Raw genomic sequence first — 26,626 nt, forward strand, 5'->3', positions numbered from 1 at the left:
CACAAACCACAACCTTTTCTAATAAGCACTGGAAAAGCACTATATATCATTTCACTTGAGCCTTTTCATGCAATGAGTAAATCATGATATGGTTCAAAGCAAAAGGTTTATTTTGACACAGAACCAGTGATTAATTCTGTGTGCGTGAAGAACTAAAACACAATCCCAACCTTCCTGAAAAGAAGGACCGAGGGCCATCTTTTGCTAGTTTTTCTGCAATGAGGATGCTTGCAGTAACAGACAAAAATATTTGGTAGCCTGAAGACCCATTCACACATTCACAGTGATTCAGCCATTATCAGTAAGTCCAGAAATATAGAAATATCTGGATATTTTCCAAAGTTTTAATTTGCTTGCTCCTGTTTTAAAAATGTAAAGACTGCAAAGTGTCTGAAGCAGCAGCACGCAAGACTCAATTTTAGCAGAACTATACAAAGAACCAAGAATGAAGAAGACAGAGCCCAAAATAGTCCAACAGATGAGGGTGGGGGGGCACGAGACATGTCTTGTCTGAACATGTATAGGATCACCCAAACCCCTACCCCTCACTCATATTATTAGGATATTCTCACTCTCACTCTCACTCTCACTCACACACACACTCACACACACACACACACTCACACACACACACTCACGCACTCTCACACTCGCATATATATACACACAGACACACACACATAACTCTATACATTTTTTCAAATCGATCAGTACCACGTTCTCTGCCCTGCTCCATGAATGCCTTGTTCCAGTAGCCAATTTAACATCAGTGGGCCCTGGTTATATATATATATAGCTATATAGCTACTCACACACATATATAGCTATATAGCTATATATATATATATATCAGCTATAATCAGCTATATATATAGCTGATTTGCTTCTTTAGGGGGCTTGACTGCACCTAACGTCTAATCTATTGGGAGTTGAGTAGAGGATGAGTAGTGCATCACAAACACATTCATTCCTCTCTTATCTTCCTCCCATACTCACTCGGCTGCTCTCCATCGGCCCCAGAGTCCTCGGAACGCTCTGTATCGTCCTCATCATCCCCCGACGAGATGGCATCTGCACAGAGTAACCACGGTTACTGGCAACCTTCAGTTACTGACATGTTCACATATTGTGTGGAAGCTCAAACAGCTGTGTCTCATGGACCTAGACACATGCTGGTGTACACACACACCCGAACACATTTCAGCCTGGATTCAGTCTATAGTCTATCCCTCAACATTACATCTCCATTGCATCTTCCTGGGCTCAACCCAACTCAGCCTGACCCAAACATTTTTGTTCCATCTATCCTAACATGTCCCTGACTCACCTGTGACATTTACTATGAAGCAGACCGTGTCTTTGCCCACGCTGGTGCAGGTATACAGGCCTGAATCCTTTGGCGTGGCATCACGAATCTGCAGCACCTCTTGCTCTATCAACGTGCGGTTGTTGGCGCCCAAAGAGCTGCCATCTTTGGTCCAGGAGATGGTCCCAGTTGCTGGCAGAGGGCAGCTCAGCTTCAGCACCTCACCTGGGTGCACTGAGCACACCGTGGGCTTAGAAATTTGGTATTTATTCGATGTGTCTGCAGAGTGAATGGGGGAGGGGAACATTTGAGGAGGAAGAGGGTGCATAAGAAGAAGAAAAGAAAGAGAAGTGGGAGAGGAAGAAACAAGCCATAGTTTGAGAAACAAAACCACCATAATAATCCCCAATGGATGCACAAGGATTTAATGTCGGAAGGGCAATATAGAAAATAGGGGGTTATATTTTATTTTATTTTTTTAAAAACAATGTCAGACCAACTTAAGTTTACCACAAACTCTGTTTTGCAGTCCTTGTGAAAAATAAAACACTCATCTGTGGTCCGAGTGGGCAGTGAGAATGGCATTTTTGGACACAGCGCATGCAATTAGAGCCATAGCAGTAGAAAAAAACAGCAATATTGGGCAAACAGGTGAAAATTTGGTGTCTCTCCCGTTACCCATTCATTCTTGCACCAGCGCCAAGCAACAGTGTATTTGCACATGAGTGGAAAAAAGAACAAACAGATCTTTGCAGCCTAAATACAAGTAAAAATAGCCTGTCTGCCTGGGAAAAGAAAGTAGTCAGAAATGGATTATATGGGGGGTCACAGGAGAAGTCAGAGGGGAGGGGGTTCTGGAGAGGTGGGGGCAATGTATACTACTGTCATTGAGATTTTGAAAACATTACACTGCCTATAGACTTATTCTTCTGTTCTCCGTTAGATGATTTGTCTCTTGAAATCTAGTCATGGATGTTGACTGTACAATCACTGAACTGCTGTTACAAGGAGGTCCAACTCTGTGAAGTGAATTCTGGAAGAAAATCCACTTCTGACTGTGAGTTAACTGCAGAAGGAGAGGTTGATAAATGTGCAATATGAACATGGTTGGAAGTGTGACCAATACTCCACTTTTATAACACCACTGAAAACTCCAGACTGTGACTAAATGTTGAAATACAAGATGGTTTCTGCCATATACAACAAAGCCAGTTCCTGCCATCCAGGGGCTCTTTCAAGCACTCTCACACCTGCATAACCAAGCACACACATACACACACACATTTAAATGTTGTACAGTTAGTCCGCTCAAACGGTTTGACAGTCTGCAGCCATCCACAAAACAATGGAAAGTTCATTTAGTGCAGTCCAAGTTGAGGAGTAATCTTTGATTTTTTTTTTCCAGTAAAAATTAGTATCGAGCAGTACGCAAAAGTGTTAGAATTAGCCAGTTATGAAGATAGACAGTGTTTGACTGAAGCATGATAATTATAGAGTCACCGGCACTCCCAGCATTTTCTCCACATCGCTAAGCTTTTCAACAACATTCCACCAGCATTATGTGCACTTACACATGCGTGAAATGTAAAGCGTACACATGTACTCGCCTTGACAGGAAGGGAAAGTCATTGCGCCTTTGCGATCTAGCTGTCGAGGCATGTGTGCAGGTCTTTAAATGTTGCCCTTGGGCAAGCTGGCACACAACTGCGAACCCCGTATTGTCTTGTTTGTTGTTTTTGCCCAAACTTTTCCTTCAATGAGGAAATAATTAACCATGCACTACCCATTGGCTGTTATGTGTTGTCTAATAAAAGACAGAGCTATGGTGTTAATGAATGATCTTTGCTGTTATTTCATTAATTTAGAGATGGGATAACTTCCAGGATACCAAGACAGGAGCACAAATGGCTTGACTTATTAACTAAGGAAATGATTGGGGATTAATAGGGCATGAAAATGCAAAAACAGTATAGGCACTGACATGTATCTAAAAATAATAAATATGCATCACTTTTTTAACATTATTTCTACAACATTAGAGTGTGAAAAGTAACACTGGTGTCAGTTCCTTCATCATTCTCTTATCTCCATTGTGTCCATCTGTCACACTCCATTATCCCAACTCCTCCTGTTGATGATACATCATTTTACCTTCTTTTCAACGCTGTCCTCTTCTTCCCGTTCTTCCCACATACACCCCCTGCTGACCTTCACGACCTAACCCTGACCCTTCCTAAACCTGTTGAAACCTCCATTATGTCTGGATTTGTCATGGGAAATGTGTCTTGTAACTCCCACAGATGAAAATGTAATACAGAGCAAGAGAAAAGGACAGAAAGGCATCTTGTGAGTGCATGCGGGTACAGTATGGCAGTCTACTACAGTTGAACCAAACACTCCACTGCAGTTTTTCCTTCCCCTCCCCCAATCTCATTTTGTTCCTGTTCTTCCCAAATCATATCTTCATTCCAGAAAGAATCTCCGTCTGTCTTCTGTCCACTCTGTCAGCCATTCAATGTTTGTTTGTGAAGCTGGTGAGAGCCAGAGACATTTTTATACAGTTTGGGAGAGGATGGGACATATTTAAACATTAAACTGATCTGGACTTACTTCTCCAGAGAAGAGTGCATTAGGCAGCCTGTCTGTCCTGCCTTCCCCTCACTGCATTTGGAGCAACAGGGCCACTGCTCTAAATAGAATGAGTGCCCTCTCTGAGACACACTCAGCATGCGTGCTCATCAACATTGGCCGGCAACACAAAATCACATTAACTCTGCTGTCCTTCATATCCGTCCGCTTTTCCTCTCTTCTTTCCTCTGTAAACTCCTCACGCAGTTAAATCCCAGGACTTTTCTCTCCCTTTTTGTCTCCTATATCCTTTCAAATTCAAATTGTTCCTTTAGCTCCTTCTTTTTCCTATTATGACAAAAGAGCAGCTCCCTGAACTGGCTCCTGCTGGTACCCATGGCAACAACGCTTCCACTTCATCCCCCTTCTCCTTTAACCCCCACCAATCATTCTCTAAAATTCACCCATCCCCTTTAAACCCCTGGCTACCCTTTCTTCTCAACTGGAGCACTGCTGACCTCAATTTCCCCGAAAGAACATGAAATTCTCTTTAATAATGTTATGATTACTCAAACTTTTCACCAGCCAATTCGTTTGTCTCTGTTAATGAAAGTTCCATCCTCAGCTTTCATGGTTGACCACTGTCTTGTTTTGCTATAAGCTTAAATCACTGAACTAAGGCTCAGAGATTGAGTCAAAGCTTCTAAAGGAAGCAAATCTTAATTTTTTGCAAAATTTAAAGTGGCCTACCTAAATCAGTTTACCGTAATATTTACATTACGTGTAAATTGTATCAGTAGTGGGCTTTATGAAAGATATGATTCAATGTATTGCCCAGCCACTCAACAGGAGGTTCCAATATACTTCCTTTCTGCTTTTTAGGCCTGGATGATGTGTTCCATCAAGTAATCACAAACAAGTTATCGTCAAAATCATACCTGTTGCATAGATTTGCCCTCCTCTCTGGCACCATGTTTCTGCCTTTGACATTGTCTTTATTTTTGGCATGCATCTACGCTGTGGGGCTTTTACAAAGACATTACACCTTAATCTCAGTGTTTATATATTTGTTAGTGTTGACAGCAGTTTTCATTTGGACCAATAAATCCAGATTAAAATGAAACAAAATGCTAAATCATTAAAAACAGAAAAAACAAAAGCAGATACAAGAGTCGGTTCTAACATGTCTACATCATCTATACACAGTTATTTCTGATTGACTCATTGGTTGATTGTGTGAATTCCTTTGTTTTTGGCAGAGTTGGCAGAGGGAGCAGATTTTCTTCCTTTCAGACAGGTCTGAGACTAAGTGGTAAGGTGTATTCCAGGCAAATAACACACACATTGTGGCCTTTGTCCACAAGGTCAGTGCCATTGCCAGTCTAGCTGACACTTTTATACTTTTACAATATTAATACTATTACACTATTTCAGTATTGCAACTTCATAATATTCCCACCTTCAGAGACTCACACACACTGATATCTAAGCAACCTTTAGATATGTCCAGCTTTTATGGCACATGTATGAAAATCTTTTGAAATTAGATGCATTTGAGAATAAATGCATGCCTGCACAAATCCAAATACTGATGCATGTCTATCATCTATCATAACATTGGAAGATCACAGGTTGAATTTGTTGCAAACTTATACTTGAATATAAGTACTAAAGTGATTTATTACAATGTTTTTTTTAAAAATATATATTGAAATGAAAGTCTTAAATCTAAAGTAGCAAATGAGCCCATGAAACAGGATTAAATTGTCCTGGCTTGTAAATCTGAACATACAAAAACACACAAACCTTCTGGGGTTGCTTCCATTGTTAGTCACCTCATTCATATAAAACTGTGCCTGTGTGTGGTAAACAGACTCAGGGGTATGGACATAGCTATGGCACAACAGAGACCTTAACCACTGTACTCACTCTGGTTCTTTTGTTCATGTGGCTGCAGGCAAACAAACCAATAGGCCCAACAGGAAGCAAGCATTGGCAAAATGGAGATGACAATGATATGCAGTCTGACGAATGTACAGCGATCAGCTGAGAGGAGTGGGAGTGGAAATCTTAAAAATCTCTGCAAGAAGAGGGAGGGTTGGAGCTTTGGGCTAACACTCTATCGCACACAGCAGCATATCAGTGCTGTAGCAAGCAGAGAAATGGACTCGGGATTAGATAACTCTTGTTGACCCCTCACCATGTGACCCCTTTCAGGTTTTGACATTTATCTCCAGTCACATGACATCCCCTTGCCCAGCACCCTCTAATCTATGTATCTAAAGGAGAAGTCAGATATGCACAAATCCTCTTAGAGCCTTCTCAGAGGATTGTGTAACAAAAAAAATCTTGCTGGTTTGTCTCTGTGGGTTATGTTGTGCGTTACATCGTCCAGAGACATGGGGCCATGAACCCACTGGCTCAGAGCCAAATTCTCTGTGACAACCAACAAAACAGCAAGAGAAGAGAGGAGAGCCCTCATCAAGGTAGTTGAGAAGGATAGCCGACCTTGAGGGCAAAGGCCACGATGAGGGTGTGTGTGTGTGTGTGTGTGTGTTGTGTGTGTGTGTGTGTGTGTGTGTGTGTGTGTGGGCTTAGAAAGGTGATGCTCTGTTGTTGTCCAAACTTACAATTAGCAAGCAGATTAAAGCCTTGGAACAAAAGCTTTGGAATGTGTGTTGTGTGTTTCCATCCATTACAACAACTCTAATTAGCTTGTCCCTGACCAGACAGGTCAAGAAAATGGAGAAGCCTTTAAAGAGAGATAGAAGAGACAAAAACACTGTAGGGAGCACCTTTCGCAGAGTTTTCTTTAAAAGTACCAGTAAACATGCGGCTTTAAAACATGTTGAGTATGTATCAAACTGGGAGCAGACAGCACAAAGAAGCACAGTCCTCACTGCACCTTTTTTTCATCCCATTTTCCCCTTTCCCTTCCCCCTGAGCTTCTTTCCAGACAAACAGGGTATGAGAGAGGTGCCAGCACAAACAGCGCCCCACCCTTGTTCACGGCTTTCCCTCGACCTCAGTCACAAACCTACCTTCAACACTCAAACTGTATTAACACACAAAAGCATAAGAAACAACACAGCAAAATGTCAATCACATCAATTTGTGATTAGGAAAACAACAATCGGCCATGCTGATGTTAGTTTTGGGTTCTTTTTAATGTCTCTTAATTATTTAATCTCCTATCAAAGAATGCTGAACTCTGAAATTTAATCTCTTTTCAGGTAAAAGTCTGAATAAACAAACATAATTTTTGTGCTCTATTGTATCTTCGAATCACTTGTCCAGAGAGCTTTCATTGATTTATACACTGTGTTATTTCTAAAAGCACCAAACAAATGGATCTGCCTTGCACCTCCCACCCCCAATTGCTTACCTTCGGGTCGCTGAGTGGCCTCCTCTTCCTTGGCGGCAGTTAGTGGTGGCCGTGCCACACTGGCAGTCAGTAGGGAGACCAAGACGGCAGCCAGCAGCCAGGCCCAGGAGGACATCCCGTCAGTAGTGGACAGTGCTTCCCATACCCCCCTATTCCACCTCCACCTGGACACTGATCCCATCTGAGGGGGTCCACCCAACCATCAACTGCTTCAGGGCTAGCCTGTCACTCACTGGAATTCACCCAATCACCCAGGCTGAATGGAGAAGGACAGAGGACAAGGAATGGAATGGAGTGGTGAACAGAGGTGTCAAGAAGAGAAGGACAGAAAATAGAAACATATTAGAGTGGAACATTGATTAGATTTTGTTCCAGCTACATTTTCATAGCTTCATATGAGGTAAGACATAAAAACAAATCCAGGAGTGTTTTGAAATGCTGTCAAACAAGCCATGCCAGTACTGAAGCTGGGAGACGCACAACTCACAACAGACCTGCCCCTTAACCTCACCAATATTCTATATGTAAAACGAACTTTATTTTTCCTCAGCTCAGTATTCACAGCGAAACTCATATCTTTTGACGATTTGTTAACTTCTGCGAGACAAAATTGTACTCGAAAGATCTATAAGCAAATCATAAATATAGATTTCTGTGACTCATCACTCAGTAATATTTGTAAAATAGCCTCGGATATTACAGTTGTTGTAGCTCTAACTGCGTTTATTCCATCCGCGCAACAGATGTGCCAAACCTGTAGCCCGCAGTGGCGGTGCCGCCTCTGCCACTTTTGTTAAAATCGTACTGCAGTTTCGTGCCTCCATTATGTAAGTAGCACGGTTCTAATTGAATCGCAATATTGCAGTGTCGGGAAGAACCCCAGCGGTCTGTTTAGCCAGACATCTGTGTCTGAACCATCCTAAACCGTCTCCAGGTTTAGTAAAATCGCTCCAGCTGGACGTCTCGGTTAGTGTCGGCCCGAAAAGCCCTATTAACTTTGTGTTGAACACCGCTCGCCCCGAACCCAGACACTCTATTTACTGATTTAAAAGTCGCCCAATGTGCACTGCAGACGCGCTTTGAATAAATGCAGGTACCTTTGTTAGAAATGCAGTGTTTCTCCGAGTCGTAGCTTCGGTACGATCCGAACAGGTCAGCCTTAACGAAAAAGTATGTTTTAAATCGATCATTATGTTCTCGCGGCATATATAAGTAATTTAAGTAATAATTTTGCGATGCAACCCAGAAATGTATTGATGAGGGCCACAGATTTTTTTCTGCTATTTGAATGACAATTCCATGGCGGTGATTAAATTCCCATTCAAATTGAAAACAGTTAGCTATTCCACCATGGGGGGGGGGCGGGGTGCCGCTCGGTGATTTAGGGCTCCCGCACCGAGGAGAGGAAAAACAACTGCGGCCACGGCATAATTGGCCCTATAAACGGTACGTGGAAAATTAAGCAAAGTAATAAATAACCGGGACACTTATTAAGAGGCTCTAAGGTGATGCTGGAAGGTGCTGTATCATCGCCCAGTGTGTACATAAATGACGGGTTTTCGTGAATTAAGTTTAAGTTTCATAATATCTAAATAATACACAATTATCTGAAGCGTTAAGTTTATTCCGTCAAATCACAAAGAAGTGTTAGGTTCTTCTGTTTAAAGAGTAGCTTGCATAAACGTCTCAGTTGAGAATTCCCAGATAAGGTGATCCTTAAGTTGTAAAATAATTTCTATTTTGTAAACGGAGCCGCAAAGAGCACGTACAAAAAAACGCAAAGCGCTTCCAACATCACTTTTGACGTGTCAGCCGAAACTCTGACAGATGCAATTCTAACACTGCTAATGTAAACTGCAAAAACTTACCAGGGAGGATTCAAATCATGTAGATCTCTGTTTTCGCATGCACCGATAAGAGAGGAGAGGGAATGAACTGAATCCCGAGGGAGGAATCTCCAACTACAATGCAGCAAAAAAAAAAAAAAAAATCTGCAGGACGCTGCCTTTTTCAGTTTACAATTCCACAATCAGCCGGCATCAACTCAGATCAGAGAATATATTCCAAAACCGAACTGGGTGTGTTCTCCTATGCCATGCAAAAATACGACATTTTATGCGTTATCCTTAAAAAAAATAGAGCTCGGGAAACCATCCCGATGTCCACCCAAAACTTTTCTTCCCGTCACCAAGTTTCTTCTGGGGCGCAGGTCATGCCCAGTGCTCCCGAGTGTGCACTTGACAAGTAAATGGAAAGTTTAAAATAATGCCGGGAGTGGAAGGATGTTTTAAAAAGTACAAGAAGGCGAGTGCCCGCTGCTATGTGGGGTAAAATCCATCACTGTGCGTTCTCCTGCTGAAAGAGGGTCTTTGGCGTCTCTCTTGTCCTCTACCAACAGTCCTTGTATTGGTTCTCAGACGCTTTGTCAGGTTTACTGGCTTTTTTCCTCCTCCTTACGTCTTCACACACCGCCCTCCTCTTTCGATCCAGTGGGTGTCATTCCCCCACAAGCGCCCCCGGTGTAATCGGAGTCGCTTCCTGGCCGTAGTGCCTTTGGGCCCTGCCTTCCTCCGCCCATCGAACCGCAGCGCTGTCTGCCTGCCATACGTGCGCTCAGAGCTGGCTTCAGGCTGAGGAACCCGAGTTTACCGTTACAGCGCCCCACAGTGGTGGAGACTTCACAGCTGCAGGACAACATGTGTTTCATTAGACTTTGCAGCTACTGCTGCAGTGTTGCAGACAAGGGTCCAGAGGATTTTATCATGTCAGTTTATTAAAATTAAATCCATTCTCTCTGTTTGCTTTTCTGAATTAGATTTCAAGTAGATTTAGTAACTTTTTCTCCTCTTCAACCAGAAGCAAATAGATAATGAGAGTTTTATTTTTTAAATTTTGAGCATGTTTCCTTACAGTTTAAGCCCTCACCTTCAGAAGCAGACTTCCCTCACATTAATGTGACCATTCTTTTACATTTTTTGACTTTCATAGATAATCTGCTTATATCAATTTTAACATGACTAATGTGATGAGGCCACATCTCTGAGAACAACAGTGAAAATGCCCAAAAACTGCAATCAAAGCTGTCTCTTAATGTTTCTTCAATAACACTATTACTAATATTAACAACGTGGGTAGGTCTAACCCGCAGGTGTGGGATGATGGCAGTGAGACCAGAAGCATTTTATTATTACAAATATCAGGGGATGTTTACAATATAGTCAGGTTAAAAGATATCACTTTTGAAGGAGTGTAGATGGTTTGTCTGAGTATATGTAGAGCTGCACAAGAGCTCATATTTTTCTTCTTTAGAGACCTTGCTTCCAATATGCAAATATGTCTTAAACTTTTTGTCTTCTGTTGAAAAAAAAACTAATTGATCATTGTCATGAGACATCAACTCAATGAATTACACTTCTAAAACTGCAGCATTAATGGGATTTAAAAAAAAATAAAGTATGGTATGTTGTGTGTCTGCAATAGTACAGTGCTTGAAAGGAAAGGAAGAGAGAGTAAATGTGGAAGTTGGGAGGAAGTGTGTGTTTCTCTAAAGCAATAGTGCAAGTAAAGACCATCTGCAGTTCATGGTTTCCTCAGAAGCACAGACAAAGTGGAGGGTGCCCCATCATCCTCTGCAAGTCATTTAAGTCCCCTGAAAACACACAGGCTAGGTGAAAAACTGTAATCCTATTTTTATCTTACATCCACTGCCAATGTCCATCCATCCAACTAGCTATGGGGACATGGAATGTCACCTCTCTGATGGGAAAGGAGCCTGAGCTGGTGCGTGAGGTTGAGAAGTTCCGACTAGATACTGTATACTGTAGTCGGCCTCACCTCGACGCATAGCAAAGGCTCTGGAACCAGTCTTCTCGAGAGGGGTTGGACTCTCTACCACTCTGGAGTTGCTGATGGTGAGCGGCGACGGGCAGGTGTGGCAGTTCTCCCCAGCTCAGTGCCTGTATACTGGAGTTTACCCCAGTGGATGAGAGGGTAGTCTCCCTTCGCCTTCGGGCGGGGGGATGGATCCTGGCTGTTGCAGTTCAGCGTATCCACCCTTTTTGGAGTACTTAGAGGGAGTGCTGGAGAGTGCTCATTCTGGGGGCTCCCTCGTCCTCCTGGGTGACTTCAATGCTCACATTGGCAACGACAGTGTGACCTGGAGAGGTGTGATTGGGAAGAACAGCCCCCCTGATCTTAACCCGAGTGGTGTTTTGTTGTTGGACTTCTGTGCTTGTCTCAGATTGTCCATAACAAACACCTTGTTCAGTCATAAAGGCGTCCACATGTGCACTTGGCACCAGGACACCTTAGGCCGCAGATCGATGATCGACTTCGTGGTCGTGTCATCGGATTTGCGGCCGCATGTTCTGGACACTCAGGTGAAGAGAGGGGCAGAGCTGTCAACTAATCACCACCTGGTGGTGAGTTGGCTCCGATGGTGGGGAAGGATGCCGGAGAGACCCGGCCGACCCAAACATATTGTGAGGGTCTGCTGGGAACGCCTGGCAGAGTCTCCTGTCAGAAGGAGCTTCAACTCACACCTCCGGGAGAGCTTTGACCATGTCCCAGGGGAGGCGGGGGACATTGAATCCGAATGGACCATGTTCCGTGCCTCCATTGTTGAGGTGGCTGACCGGTGCTGTGGCTGTAAGGTGGTTGGTGCCTGTCATGGCAGCAATGCCCGAACCCGTGAGGGATTCCCTCAGGCTGAAGAAAGAGTCGTATCGGCCTTACTGGCATGTGGGACTCCTGAGGCAGCAGATAGGTACTGGCAGGCCAAGCGGAGTGCAGCTACAGCAGTTGCCGAGGCAAAGACCCGGGCATGGAAAGAGTTCGGTGAGGCCATGGAGAATGAATTCCGGACACCTTCAAAAAGGTTCTGGACCACCATCCGGCATCTGAGGAAGAGGAAGCAGTACACCGCCAATGTCCTTTTAGTTTAGTTTAGTTTTCTCCCGCTTATCCGGATCCGAGTCGCGGGGGCAGCAGGTTCAGGATTGATGCCCAGACAGACCTCTCCCCGGCCATTTCCATCAGCTCCTCCGGGGGGACCCCCAGCCGCTCCCAAGCCAGGCGAGAGATGTAATCTCTCCACCTAGTCCTGGGCCGGCCACGAGGCCTCCTCCAACTGGGACATGTCCGGAACACCTCTAAACACCACCTGCCCGAGTTTTTGCCTCCACGACCGTCGCGGCCGCAACCCGCTTAGCCAACCTGTACCGGTCAGCTGCTTCCGGAGACCCACAGACCAGCCATGACCTGTGGGCCTCTTTCTTCAGCCTGACGGCTCCCCTCACCTCTGGTGTCCACCCTCAAGTACGGGGATTACCACCACAACCAGCACCAGCGGCCTTGCAGCCACAGCTCGCGACAGCCGCCTCGACAATGAACATGGCCCATTCAGACTCAATGTCCCCTACCACCCTTGGAACACGATCAAAGCTCTGTCGGTGGGAATTGAAGACCAGCCTGACGGGTTCCTCCACCAAGCGTTCCCAATAGACCCTCACTAAGCATTTGGGCCTGCCAGGTCCGCGCGGTTGCTCCCCTCCCCCACCTGATCCAACTCACAACCAGGTAGTGATCAGTTGACAGCTCTGCTCTTCTCTTCATCCGAGTGTCCAAAACATATGGCCTCAACTGACACGACTATGAAGTCGATCATTGACCTACGGCTCAGGTCGTCATGGTGCCAAGAGCACCGATGAACAACTTTATGTTTGAACATAGTGTTAATTATGGCCAAACTATGACTAGTGCAGAAGTCCAATAACTGAACACCACTCTGGTTCTGATCAGGCAGACCGTTCCTCCCAATCACGCTGTCGTTGCCCACGTGAGCGTTGAAGTCTCCCAGCAGAACAATGGAGTCCCCAGTCGGTACTTTGTCCAGCGTCCGTCCTAGGTCCTCCAAAAAGGGCGGGTACTCTCAGTGCATAAGCACAAACAACAGTCAGAACCCATTCCCCGACCCGGAGACGCAGGGAAGCGACCCTTTCACTCGACCGCGAGAACCCCAACGTCAAACTAGAGAGTCTGGGGACAGGCAAAAAGCCCACCCCCGCTCTCCATCTCTCACCCTGAGCAACTCCAGTGTAGAAGAGGCTTCAAAAAGGTTCTGGACCACCATCCAGCGTCTGAGGAAGGGGAAGCAGTGCACTGCCAATGTCCTATTTTTTAAAAAGAAAATTATATAGTCTGTTGTGATAGGAGGCAGCGACAAGTATCAGGTTTTGTTTTGTTCTTTTAAATCAGATGTAGAGACTCAGCCAGTACATGCTCTGTCCCCTCCCACCTCAGCTTTCACCAGTAAAACCAGTGGTGCTGACAGGTCAGATATAAATTAAACAGTGACTACTTCAGGTTCTCCAATAACCGCACATGGTAACGATGTCCGAGTCACTCAACAGCCATTAACAATGCCTCCTGCTGTGACACAAGTTTGCATGGAAGTGAGCTGATCAACAACTAGCTGTTATTTCTTTTTGTCTGTGCACCAGCTTATTAGTTCACATTTATTTATTGGTCGCAGCTCGTTCAGATGCTCGTCGCTGAGCAGAATGAATCAGGGCTCAACAGAGGCTTGCTTGCCATTAATTGCAAAAGGCTAAGCTTCTAGACCTCACTGATCTGAACTCAAGACTGCAAATAAATAGTTTTCGCGTATAAGATGTTGGACTGTTTTTATTCAGGTGTTTTAGGGATGTGCTCTCTCTGTTTAAGACTTTCTATTTAAACATGTGGAAGGTCAGGGAACTTCCTAAACAGAGATTCACCACCAAAAATGATATGAATAGAAACTACAGTTCAAAGAAATAAAGCAATTTTCACTGATGTTGAATTACTTTGGAATCATAAAGTATAATGCCAATATCTTTAAGCTGTAGACTTTTTCATTATTAGTTTTTATCCTCTGATATACAATGGTTAGTTGGTGCTCCAAGTTATATTTATCACCACCATCCATTGGGAGTGTTGCTTGTGCACGTTTGATAAAGTGGATAAAGAAGAGCGGCTGACTGTTCATCACTATTTCAAACAGACAATACAGCCTCACAGTGGCTGGCTGCATCCACTCACAGAACATACATCTTGAAAGAGATACATACTGCTGAAAGAGTACAAAGCAGACTTGTTCTCTTTTGAAGATTCTTTCTTCTTCTCCCTTTAGGGTGCTGCAGTTAATCATGAGTGGCAGCAATATGTTATTATAACCTCACTGTGCCAAATTTTGCAGATACCACCCCTTTATCTCCCAATATAACGCTGACAGTGTATCATTAAAACAAATGTGTGTGACTCACATCCTGTGCAATATATGAAACAAATGCGAGGAGCTGGTTGTTGTGTGTGTATGTGTGTGTGCATGTGCATGTCTCTGTGCCTCTGAAAGTAATTTGAACCATATACTATAAGCTCCCTGCACCGTAGTAATATAAGAAGACCCTGATGGAAAGTGTGGAGCTATTCACTAAAAAGAAATCATCATCATCATCATCATCATCATCATCATCATCATTAGGAGCAGCAGCCTAACTATACATAACGATTCTGGAGAGGGCAGCACTTTCCTTCACATAGGAGGCTGACTCATAATTCAGAAGCCTTGGCTTTTAACTCTGGAGGCATTAGCCCACAAGTCAATGGGCCATCCTCCTCACTTTCACTGATAGTCTGTAATAAAATCATCCAAAGATGCCATGCCATGCAGCACAGCCCTCTCCTCCCCCTCAGCAGGTAACAAAGAGGGATGGTGGGAGTGTGATGGAAGGGGAGTCGAGGGTCAGTCATCCAGATTCTTCATGTTTCCACTTTAGCACTTCAAAGTGTCTGAAACGGCAGAGAAGCTCACTGCTTGGAGTATGTATGAAGTATGGAGCTCTGGATGGACTGACAATGGAAGACAAGAAAAAAAGTTGTGGTTCCATCTTAATGTTTTGGAACTGCAGTGGGAATTGTGACGGAATTGAATGACTGCAATATGATTCCAGGTCAAAATGGCTTTTTGTCCAGTTTGACTTCATATTTAATTGTGAAATAAAAATAAAGCATGCAGCAATGAAGGCTTCTTTTCTCACAAAGTATCTCTCTATATATTTTAAGCTTGCCCCTTGTTTTTCTTTCTATCGTTAATCAGCCACATCAGCTATACGCACACAGTTACGCACACTTGCATACACACAAACACATTACGCAGCTCATTTGGCTCAGAGAACAGGTCACTGTAGTCATTTTGTCTATGACTCAGTGCTGCAAGTCAGGGCTCTAGCCTGTTGAGAAAGTTTAAAATTTAGTTTTGTTTTTCCTCTTCAGGTTCCATATTCACTGCAACCCACCCAGTATAGCTATTCAGTAGAGTATTTTATTTGAATACAATTAGAAAGAAATAGATTCATTAGTTCAGTATCATGATCTGCAGTAATGAATAAAGGTTGAGGGCAGAAAGGATCTTTGTGCATGTGTGTCATGCAACCCAGGGAATGTATTATTTAATGATATTTCCATTTTACACATTAAAATGTTGTGGGGTAAATGGTCATTGTTAATGCTCATTTGCACGCTTATACGATGACTGTACTGTTTTTTTGCAGAGAATAAAGTGCACTGTCCTCATCAAACTCTGTCAAAATGTGTAAAATGTGTTAATGTGAATGGTAATGGCCCTTTATAATACGAGAATGGAGGATTCTACACTGGAGCCAGGGTTAGACATTAACATTGACTCCAATGCTTGCTGCAGATAGTCAGGTTAAACATTGCACATTTTCCAGAATACTTCCAGTGCTCGCATGAATGAGTGGTTCAGAATAGCTCTAATCTGCTATTTTTTAGCAGCACCATCTCCTGCAATACCAGGAACTTGTGTTATCTTTGAGATTGTGCTCACATGTGAGGTGACAGGAAGACTTTTGCTGCATTTTTAATAAGTCCGCTTGCTATTGTGAGACCATGTGAGGCCGTGTAGAGGCCAGGACTGTCTGTACATCTGGCTGCCGAAATGAACCAGTGATAAACGTAAATTTTGGTAAAGTTATTATTCACGTCGGAGCAAATTACACCCGGCTTCGTCAGTCAGAGGTCACCAAAATTAACATGTCGGAGTGCAGCTACGCAAAAACAATTTCAGACTCCATAGCATTCTCTGGTCCCCTCCCCAATCTGGCCAGCGATTTAATGTTTAGCCACATGTCATCACTTCGTCGCTGGTTGTCACAGTGGTGCCCCGAAAACAAGGTGTCCTTTATAGACAATTGGAGCACTTTTTGGGGAAAACCTGGTCTGATCAGGAGAGACAGTGTCCATCCCACATGGGATGGTGCCTCTCTCATTTCTAGTAATATGGCTAATTTTATTAGACCCTAAGTGACCTGACAGTCCAGGGTCCAGACCAGGATGCAGAGTTGTAGTCTTACACACCTCTCTGCTGCTATCATAGAACCCTCATCCGACACTATAGAGGTAGTCTCTGTTCCACGGTTAAAAGTTCACCAAGCACAGAGCAGAGGAGCGGTCAATCACTGTAATCTTATTAAAATTAATACCAAAGCACAAGTTGGAGAAACTAACATCACAATTAAATGTGGACTATTAAATATTAGATCTCTTTTGTGTAAATCCCTGTTGGTGCACGACCTGATAGCGGATCATCACATTGATTTATTTTGTCTTACTGAGACCTGGCTTCAGGAGGAGGAGTATGTTAGCTTAAATGAATCTACTCCATCCTTCCTCGTGTTACTGGTCGAGGAGGGGGAGTGGCAGCAATCTATCACTCCAAGTTATTAATTAATCCTAGACCAAAACATGGCTCCAGTTCATTTGAAAGCCTGACTCTTGGCATCACCCATCTGTACTGGAAGGCAGAAAAGCCACTTTTGTTTGTAGTTGTATATCGACCCCCTGCTGGGCCACATTCAGAGTTCCTATCTGAGTTCTTTGATTTCTTATCAGACTTGGTCCTTAGAACAGACAGTCATTATCATTGGAGACTTTAATATCCATGTAGACGTTGTAAATGACAGCTTTAGAAATGGCTTCATTTCATTACTTGAGTCAGTTGGTTTCCTCCAGCAGATAAACCAACCAACTCATAGCTTCACCCACACCCTAAATCTAGTTCTGACTTATGGTGTTGAGGTAGAACATGTGTCAGTGTTCCCTCAGAACCCACTCCTGTCAGATCATTCTTTGATCACTTTTACATTTTTGATTAAGGATTCTTCTATCCTCAGAGCACAGTCTTACTATAGCAGATGTCTTTCAGATAACGCTGTAGCTAAGTTTAAGGAAGAGATCCCTGTGCTAATCCTAGGACCACTGTGTGTTTCCCCAGGGATCAGTCATTATAATCTTAGCCCTGCTGAGGTTGACTCTATTGCTGAAGGTGCAGCAACCTCACTGAGAATCACGCTTGATTCTGTTGCCCCCCTGAAAAAGAAAATAATAAATCAGAGGAGGTGTGCTCCCTGGTATAATTCACATATCAGGACCCTCAAGCAGAAAGCGCGCAGACTAGAAAGGAAGTGGCATTCTTGTAAAATAGATAGCTATCATGCAGCCTGGAAAGACAGTCTGTTAGTTTACAAAAAGGCCCTCCGTAAAGCTAGAACAGCTTATTTTTCTTCTTTAATTGAGGAAACTAAGAACAACCCCTTTTTTCTTTTGAGCACTGTGGCCAAATTAACCAAGAGTCACAGTGTTTTAGATCCACATATCCCTTCTTCCCTTAGTGGTGAAGACTTCATGAGCTTCTTCACTGATAAAGTTCTAGCTATCAGAGAAAAAGCTAACCAGGCCATCCCAACAACTGGACCATCACCAGATGTGCTGACTGTGGGAACATACAGTTTCTCCAACGAGCCGTTAAACTCTTTCTGTCCTATATATTTTTCTGAGGCGTCTTCGCTAATTCAGAAATCCAAGACCACCACATGTCTTTTAGATCCCATCCCAACACACCTGTTGAAGGATGTTTTACCATTGATAGGCAGTTCTATCCGGGACCAGATCAACGGTTCTTTAGTGTCAGGTTATGTACCCCGGTCCTACAAGGTGGCAGTGATTAAGCCATTGCTTAAAAAAACATCACTGGATCCTGATGTCTTCGCAAACTATAGGCCGATATCCAACCTTCCTTTTATCTCTAAAATTCTAGAGAAGGTTGTGGTGACTGAGTTTCTGGAGCACCTGCAGAGAAACAGCCTGTTTGAGATGTTTCAGTCAGGCTTTAGAGCTCATCACAGCACAGAAACAGCACTTCTTAAAGTTAATAATGATCTTCTTATAGCTTCAGATCATGGACTGGTCTCTATGCTGGTTCTGCTGGACCTCAGTGCTGCTTTTGATACAGTTGATCACAGCATCCTGTTACATAGACTGGAACATGTGATGGGCATTAAAGGGACAGCACTAGACTGGTTTAGATCATATTTATCTGATAGATATCAGTTTGCTCATATCCATGGAGTTCCCTCTTCATACAGTAGGGTTAGCCATGGAGTTCCTCAAGGTTCTGTACTTGGACCAATCCTTTTCACCTTGTACATGCTTCCCTTAGGGAACATTATTCGGCAGCATGGGATAAATTTTCATTGTTATGCTGATGACACTCAGCTTTATCTATCCATGAAACCAGAGGAGACAGAGAAGTTAGTGAAGCTTCAGACCTGTCTTAAAGACATAAAGTCCGGGATGTCTTCAAATTTCCTCCTCCTTAACTCAGGAAAAGCTGAGGTCATGGTGTTTGGTCCTGAACCTCTCAGGGATAGATTAGATCACATGATCACTCTCAATGGTATCTCATTAACATCTAGTCTCTCTATGAGGAATCTTGGAGTAACTTTTGATCAAAATCTCTCCTTCAACTCACACATTAAATTAGTCTCTAGAAGTACCTTTTTTCACCTGAGGAACATCACAAGGATTAGAAAACTACTGACCCAACATGATGCTGAAAAGATAGTCCATGCATTTGTTAATTCCAGGCTGGACTATTGTAATTCTTTATTATCAGGGTATCCAAACTCCTCTTTAAGAAGCCTCCAGCTGATCCAAAATGCTGCAGCCAGTTTTGACAGGTATTGACAAAAGAGATCACATTATTCCTGTACTGGCGTCTCTTCATTGGCTGCCCGTTAAATTTAGAATAATTTTTAAAACCCTTCTTTTGACCTACAAGGTCCTCAGAGGCCTAGCTCATCCTACATGGAGGCGCTAGTGACACCTTACCAGCCCAATAGACCGCTCCGCTCTCAGAATGCTGCTCTACTTGTGGTCCCCAGAGTTTCTAGGGGTAGAATGGGGGGCCGAGCAGTTAGCTACCAGGCCCCCCTGCTATGAAACCAGCTCCCTGTCCAGGTACGGGAGACTGACTCCATCGCTACTTTTAAGATTAGACTTAAAACCTACCTCTTTGAAAAAGCTTCTTGTTACTAATTCTGTAGTTCCAGTTATTATCATAGACAGACAAATTATCATACTTAGGGGGTCGTCTAATCATTAGGTTAACATTTTAGCTATGCTGCTATAGGCCAAGGCTGCCAGGGTCCAGAAACATGATCACCTGACAGGCCTCTGTCACCCCACTGGGTCATGGTTTCCTCTTCCCTACTCTCCCCTCCCCTCCCCTCCCCTCCTCTCCTCTCCTCTCCTCTCCTCTCCTCTCCTCTCCTCTCCTCTCCTCTCCTCTCCTCCTCCTTGTCAAGTAGACTAGTAATGCTATTTCCTGTGTAGTTTACACATTTACAGGTATCGCCGCCTTCAGAGCTGTATACTGATCTCCGACCCCCACTGATCTCCTCTCCTCTCCTCTACCTCCCCTCCCCTTTCCTCTACCTCTCCTCTACTCTACCCCTCTCCTCTCCTCTCCTCTCCTCTCCTCTCCTCTCCTCTCCTCTCCTCTCCTCTCCTCTCTCTCCTCTCCTCTCTTTACCCAGCCGGCCATCAGCAGGAGGGTCCCCCTACATGAGCCTGGTCCTGCTCAAGGTTTCTTCCTGTTAAAGGGGAGTTTTTCCTTGCCACTGTTGCTTGTCTGGGGTTGGGATTCTGGAAAGTGCCTTGAAACAATTCTGATTGTAAAAGACGCTATATAAATAAAGATTGATTGATTGAGATTGATTGATAAAGAGAGACCTAAAAAGAGAGATAACTGAAGGCATTTGTAGTCTCTGTGGAGTCCATTTCACACAGAACCATGCATGCACAGCATATACTCAACTCTCAGTGTGATTATAAATTATGTTAGACCCACATAATAAATTACAAGTTCAGAAAATGGGATGTCTAACTTTTAAACTGAGGGAAGACTGTGTCCTGATGTCATCAACAAGTCATTTCAACCCAAAGTTCTCAGTTCCTCCAGCACCCCACCTTACATGAGTCTGCTGAGCCACTTTTGGACGAGCCACCCCTGCACAAAAACCTAAATCACATCACAGCAGTAGTTAAGGACTTGACCTTTGCTTTGTTGCTGTTTTCCATTCCCAACTCCCATGTTATGTTTGAGCCCCCACTTAGTAATGTGTCCAGTGCCATGAAGACAATGATATAATAATATTGCCTCAATGTTGTAAATCAATGCTCAAACCACAGAAATGTGTAAAAATGTTTTGAAATCTGCCAATTTTCAGCCATTAAAAAATGTATGCTAATATTTCAATGATAAATGTTTCAGTAGAAAAATGTAATTTCGTTCAAAGATCAAATGTATTTATTCAGATTTTTAAAAAATCCAGCTGTATTATGTACCATCTGTTATAGATAAAACAATGAAACTTTAGACATTTGTAGTGTTGTAGAAGTGAAATGAAGGAGCAGAGAATGAGTTGTAGGCTTCGTTCAACAAGGTGATGTTTAGATGTGAGCATTTGTCCTTGTGAGGCTGACTCTCATTACCAGACTGAGATGCTGAGGTAAAAAATGTGTTTTCTTAAGGCACAATGAGGTGCGTAGAGGTTAACCAGTTTGACTGTGATCACCAATTGGAGGTCTAACTTGCACTGGGCATTTTCCTGAGAAGCCGCCTCCTCACCTGACCTTTGTCCCCCTCAAGCTGTCTCTGCACTGCATCCAGACAAAAGACACAGAGAGAAAGACAGAAAAGAGGAGGAGAAGGAAAATGACAAAGATATATGTCTTATTAAACATCTCCCCACCCTGCATCATGACAAATTATGCACAAAGTACAGAGAAAGAGGAGAAGGGGCAAATACTGTAACAGCACAATTCTTAAAATACAAGTTTAACTTAGATTTCCTCAGTGTGCACGTGTCCCCCCCCCCCCCCCCCCCCCCCCTCCCCAACACTGTTTACATGGTTTCCAGCACTCTGTAACAAAGGGGTGACTGTGAGCAAGTTGGCTTCACTCGAAGGTTCAGGTTGCAGCATGCCCACCTCAGCAGGACAGACTGACAGATTTACACCACTGTCTGCAAAATAGGTCTGCTCCTGCAAGTCTTGTTAGTGCTGTTGTGCAATGGTCGACCTATCTCTCAGCATCTCCCAGTTCCTCTTTATCGCCTCTCTAACCAATGGCAATAGTAGGAACTCTGAGTTGAAAAAAACTCTTACCAGACATATAATATATACAAGGTCTTATGAAAGCACCTGCATAGACAAAAGAGCCACTGAGGAACTCATTTATATTGAAGATTAGACCAACAGCAACACAAGAGACATGCCATGAAAACATCTTCGCAATTCTTTTTCCAGGTTTACCTGAACATGTGTCCACCAATGTAGCTCACCTCACTGACTGCACTGTTGAATAAAGCTGTCCTGCACTTCTTCTCAATACAACAATCCGTTCAGGTGCTGCGCTTGCGCAACACTCGTCAGCTAACTGTTCCAGCATTCAAGCCTTGGACTGCTGCTCATTGTTAGGGGAAGTTTTGAAGGTGCGCTTCTTCTCATCATGACGATGACCATTTTCTGAGTCTATCATTCAGGCAGGCATCTATGAATCACCAGTCTTCTCATGCTGATCTCCAACCAGCTGGTCTCTTTAAAGTTCCATCTCATCTTAGATTAATACAGACTATAGCTCCTAAAAGTGGAGAAATATTCTGGGAAAATATTGATAAAATATATATATATTTTATTTATATCTAAATTATTATGACGGGATCTTAATGAATATCTGGATTTATTTAATCATAAAATGTATTTTAGAAAGTGTATAATAACAACAAAAAATATTCATAATCTAGGGCTGCCCAGATGTTTTTATTTCATTGCAAATGGAATATATTTAATACACAGAATATAATCACATCTGTTTATTTGAGTTTTAAAGAATTATTTAATTCATCACAGTTTAATCTGACACTTTATGGAAAAACCAAAAAGCCATCGATAATCCATCATCCTTGGGGTGTTTGCTGTAAACAGACACACTGTAAAAGAAGAAGATTGCGGGAAAAGCTCAGGTTGTAATTACTGCTGCAGTGAAAGTCAACATGACACACCTTTGGACTGATCATCACCAATCCTGAACAATAAATTCACGGCCCTTCCTCCCACTGTTGCAGGAGTCTGGCACAAAATAACAGTCTTTAGCGTGTCACCATCACAGATAGATGGGTGGGTAGGTAGGTAGGTAGGTAGGTAGGCAGGTAGGTAGGTAGGTAGGTAGGTAGGTAGAGTAACAGTCAACAGGTGGTATCTGACATTAGAACCTAGAAAAAGACCTGGTTAGACAGTTTTTGTTTCATGTCCCTTCTTAAACTCTGTGTTTAACCTTAGTGTTGGACAAGTTAGACAAAGATTTTCTGTCCACTGGGAAACAGCAAGTTGGAAGGAAAAATGGTCAAAAAATGGCAGAGGGAAATGGGAGTAAGGGAAGAAATAGCAATACTAGGGCAGATGAATGACACTGAAAGAAGAAGAGTGGCTGGAAGGAAAAGAGAGGAGAATAGTGTCTCATTAATCAAACATGACATCTTACAGATCCCTGCTTTGCTTTCCAGGCAAGTGTGAAGTTGTTCCCCAGCAAAGTGCAGTCATTGGTGAGGATCAGTCTGTTACTGGTGAGGTCAGACTGGTTACCACTCTGTGAATGAAAAACAGGGATGGCAGGAACAACATCCGTAAGTCTCTCTTTTCATCTGTTAATGCTGCACAAATCCAAAGTTAAAGTCAAACTTATCACCTCTGCTTTTGTTGATTAGATACACACCTCTTTTAAATTCCAATTATTAAGGAAGAAAGCAAAATGACAGACATTTACGCTTCCCAAAGAAACATTTTCACACAAAAGTTTTGATTTACAAGCAAATTTATTGATATTCTTTGCACCAAATGTGATTTGATGTGTACAGTGACAATAATTCATTTGCTGTGGTGTCGTGCGTGCCACATTTATATCATTGGTCCTCCTGTGCACTGGATCCTCAGGAACCTCGATCACACACCAGAATCCTGTCTACATGACTACAGCAGCACCGAGTCTCTGAGGTCTGTGACAGTGTGTGAAGACAGCCTCCCCAGACAGGATGTTTACTCTGTTTACTGTCATTGTTTTGTTTATGCTAAAAATTTGAAAATAAATGCCAAGCTCAGAACAGGCTGTCTTTTTATTCTTATCAGAGACTGTTGAATCACTCCGCATTGGATGGAAACACGCTGACGGCAGATGAGTCCATTCAAATCCCTCCACCTCACGCTAAAAGATGGATACAAATTCTGCTGCCACCATCTGTGTATCAGGCTGCTTGGCTGGTGGATGGAGTATCTGCTGAACTGGGGTCTGTTTCAAAAGGCCATGTGTCTCTGCAGAAGGAGGCACAGGGGTCCCTGGTGTGCCTTGTCGCCTGTTCCCCCTGACCTAGAGCACCACCTTTCACCCCAAAACACATCACACGTGCATCCAAACACACATGGCACAAAACCAGGTCATCGGCCCATCAGCTCGGTACAGTGAAGCTCTGGGAGCCTGAGAGCTTATAAAAGCTGGGAAACAACAAATGAGTGAGAGACCCGGGACAGATCTATGATTTTATTCTTTCATACTGGCATCTGCAGGCCCATTTTCATATATGGATTAGAAGAATTGATGGTGCGGACAGGGACAACAGACATTCCATTACAGCATAGAAAACATTGGGATCTCAGTTTTCTGCATATTCACAAACTGACCAGGAACTGGTAGGTATGCATGAGAAGGCTACTGCTGGTGGCACTGGCTGCGAATAGGACTGGGCGTCTGAGCTATGAGCGCTGTGTGCACATGGCTCCATGGCTAATCTGCTAATGTATTCCAGAGGTCAGGAAGGTTTTGCACCAAATCAATGGAGGGATTTACACAGCTTTCCCCTGGAATGTGCTCCATCCACAATCTGCTTCAGGGAAAACATTCACCCCTGCTTTGCCAGGCCATCAAATTTTCTGCAGCGTTTAACCACAAAGCCGGAAGAACAAATATGAAAAAAAAATAATCAGAAAGGTGCAGTGAAGTATTCTTTTTCTACCAATTTGTTTTTTACATGCCTGTACAGGAAGTCAGAAGAGGTCTTCTCCATTGTGACACCTGCTGTCTTTTAATTCCAACAGGTACTAGTATAACTCACAAATTTAAGAGATTTTGAAGGCAAATAAAATAGCGGGGGAAAATGTTTGAAAGAATGTTTTGAAAAGCAAAAAGGGTAAAAAAAAACCAAAAACAACAACTATCATTTGTATGCATAAATTGAAATATTATTGCAAGTACCGATAGTGCTGCTGTTGCTTTTTAATCCTCTGGAAGAGAAAAAAGAAAAAAAGTTAGGACTGTTCTCTGATTTTAAGGGGTGTACCAATTTCACAGCAATGTTCTATACATGTTCTGATGTTGTGATGGTTACTGTTCTTAACACATGCGCAGAATTGTTGATTAACTCAAAATTTAGATCAGGAAATCTCTGATTTACTGTAGCATTATCACATTTACCACAAATTTGGTGATTAGGTTGTGACTATTGTATGATATAAACTTACGGTATTTAGAAAGCAAAAAAATTGACTAAAAGTGAGAAGCAGAATTAGAATGAGATGTTCCATCTGAACAGTTCTAAGCTTCACAGAAATATGTAGTAGCCAGTGAAACAGAAACAGAGAGCCAAAGTCTTCATATGGTGTTTGGAAAAAAACATGAATTCAAATTTCTGGTGCAGAATAGACCACATGCCTGAAAAGAAAATCATTTGACAAATTTTTCTGCTGGTGAATACTGGGTGCGTCTGTGCAGAGATCATAGGATGCAAAAAAATAGATATAAGGAGGTGTGAAAACTAACATTTGGGAGGGAATATGTCTCTGTCTGGAGCCTTGCACTCACACTTTCTAATGTGAAATCATGGGAGATCCATCAGTGTGTTTGTGCTCAAATGGGTGTCAGTCTTCAGTGCACAGGAATGCACCACAGTTATTCTGCTGGCACTCCATCTCTCTGTCTCTGCTGGTTGGACCAGGCCCGACTCAGGTCATAAATAAGCTGGTCTGGATAGAAGAGGACACTGAAGCCCAGACACAGAGCATGGGGGCCCCAGGCTTAAATCCAGACAGCCCAGCTTAGACCAAACCAACCAGAGAGACAGAATCACGCGACTGATTTTTACTACCTTTCAACTCACATTTTGGTCATAGGTCAACTCAATATAAATGGGTTAAGCTCCACATGCTTTCAGCAAAAGATTGATGTTCAGTTCTTTGTGGAATTTTTATGTTATTCTTCCACATATCTGTTTGAGGGGCTGGTAGGATTGGTGTAATTCCCATATGAAAAACTCCCATTTTCCTCCCTCTCTCAATATGTCTTCGCTCACCCTTCATCACTAAGGTGACCTGTCTGCAAACTTCAGTGCTTTGCTTCGGCAAAATAATTTTCAATTTCTGTACCCTCCCTGCTTCCAGAGAGAGGACAGAGAAAGAAGAAATGGAAGGTTTAAGGAGAGTGACTCAGCTGACTACAAGCTCATCATTTATGGTGGCTGCTGCTGGATGAGGGTTGATGATGCTCTTGCAGGAAGGAGCAACTTGCAGCACTTCTGCTTCTTTCAGTTTATCTACAAGTGATTTAAAATTAAGAAGATCTCTTGATGAGATCTTACCCAATTTAAAGTCTGTTAACACTTGTTTTACAATTTTCCTGCTGAAGGAAAATTTATTGGGTGAACACATGCTGTAATATTACCGTGGTAGTAGCAGTTTTTAGCGGTGATGAAATTTAGCATCGTTGATAAGGTTGTCAATGTACAAGTGATCTGTTGTCACCACGATCCATTTATGCTGTTTCTATGTTATTTCTTCTACTACTACTGTTGATTTAGTTCCATCCATCCATCCATCCATCCATCCATCCATCCATCCATCCATCCATCCATCCATCCTTCCTT

The 26,626-nt window shown here is 43.1% G+C and overlaps 1 protein-coding gene and 1 long non-coding RNA gene across 9 annotated transcripts in view; one reads left to right on the plus strand and one right to left on the minus strand.

Moving 5' to 3' along the window:
• Positions 1 to 9,796, minus strand: part of fgfr2 (fibroblast growth factor receptor 2) — a 37,976-nt gene extending 28,180 nt beyond the window's left edge. For 2 of the 8 annotated variants that reach the window (XM_057047675.1, XM_057047673.1), the window contains exons 1-4: positions 9,128 to 9,793; positions 7,260 to 7,515; positions 1,328 to 1,585; positions 997 to 1,071 (exon numbers count right to left, since the gene is read on the minus strand). In XM_057047675.1, coding sequence (XP_056903655.1) covers positions 997 to 1,071; positions 1,328 to 1,585; positions 7,260 to 7,440 — 514 coding nt within the window. In that variant the 5' untranslated portion in view covers positions 7,441 to 7,515; positions 9,128 to 9,793. Of the gene's footprint in view, positions 1 to 996; positions 1,072 to 1,327; positions 1,586 to 7,259; positions 7,516 to 8,356; positions 8,418 to 9,127 lie in introns of all 8 variants that reach the window. The other 6 variants (XM_057047674.1, XM_057047676.1, XM_057047679.1 and 3 more) reach the window with 6 other exon arrangements.
• On the plus strand, positions 8,372 to 23,818 carry LOC130533985 (uncharacterized). The gene is made up of 3 exons (XR_008952758.1): positions 8,372 to 8,705; positions 23,225 to 23,344; positions 23,652 to 23,818. It is a non-coding gene; the product is annotated as an uncharacterized LOC130533985 (long non-coding RNA).
• Positions 23,819 to 26,626: the final 2,808 nt, after the last annotated feature.

Source organism: Takifugu flavidus, chromosome 11 (genome assembly GCF_003711565.1).
Source record: "Takifugu flavidus isolate HTHZ2018 chromosome 11, ASM371156v2, whole genome shotgun sequence".
Taxonomy (NCBI): domain Eukaryota; kingdom Metazoa; phylum Chordata; class Actinopteri; order Tetraodontiformes; family Tetraodontidae; genus Takifugu; species Takifugu flavidus.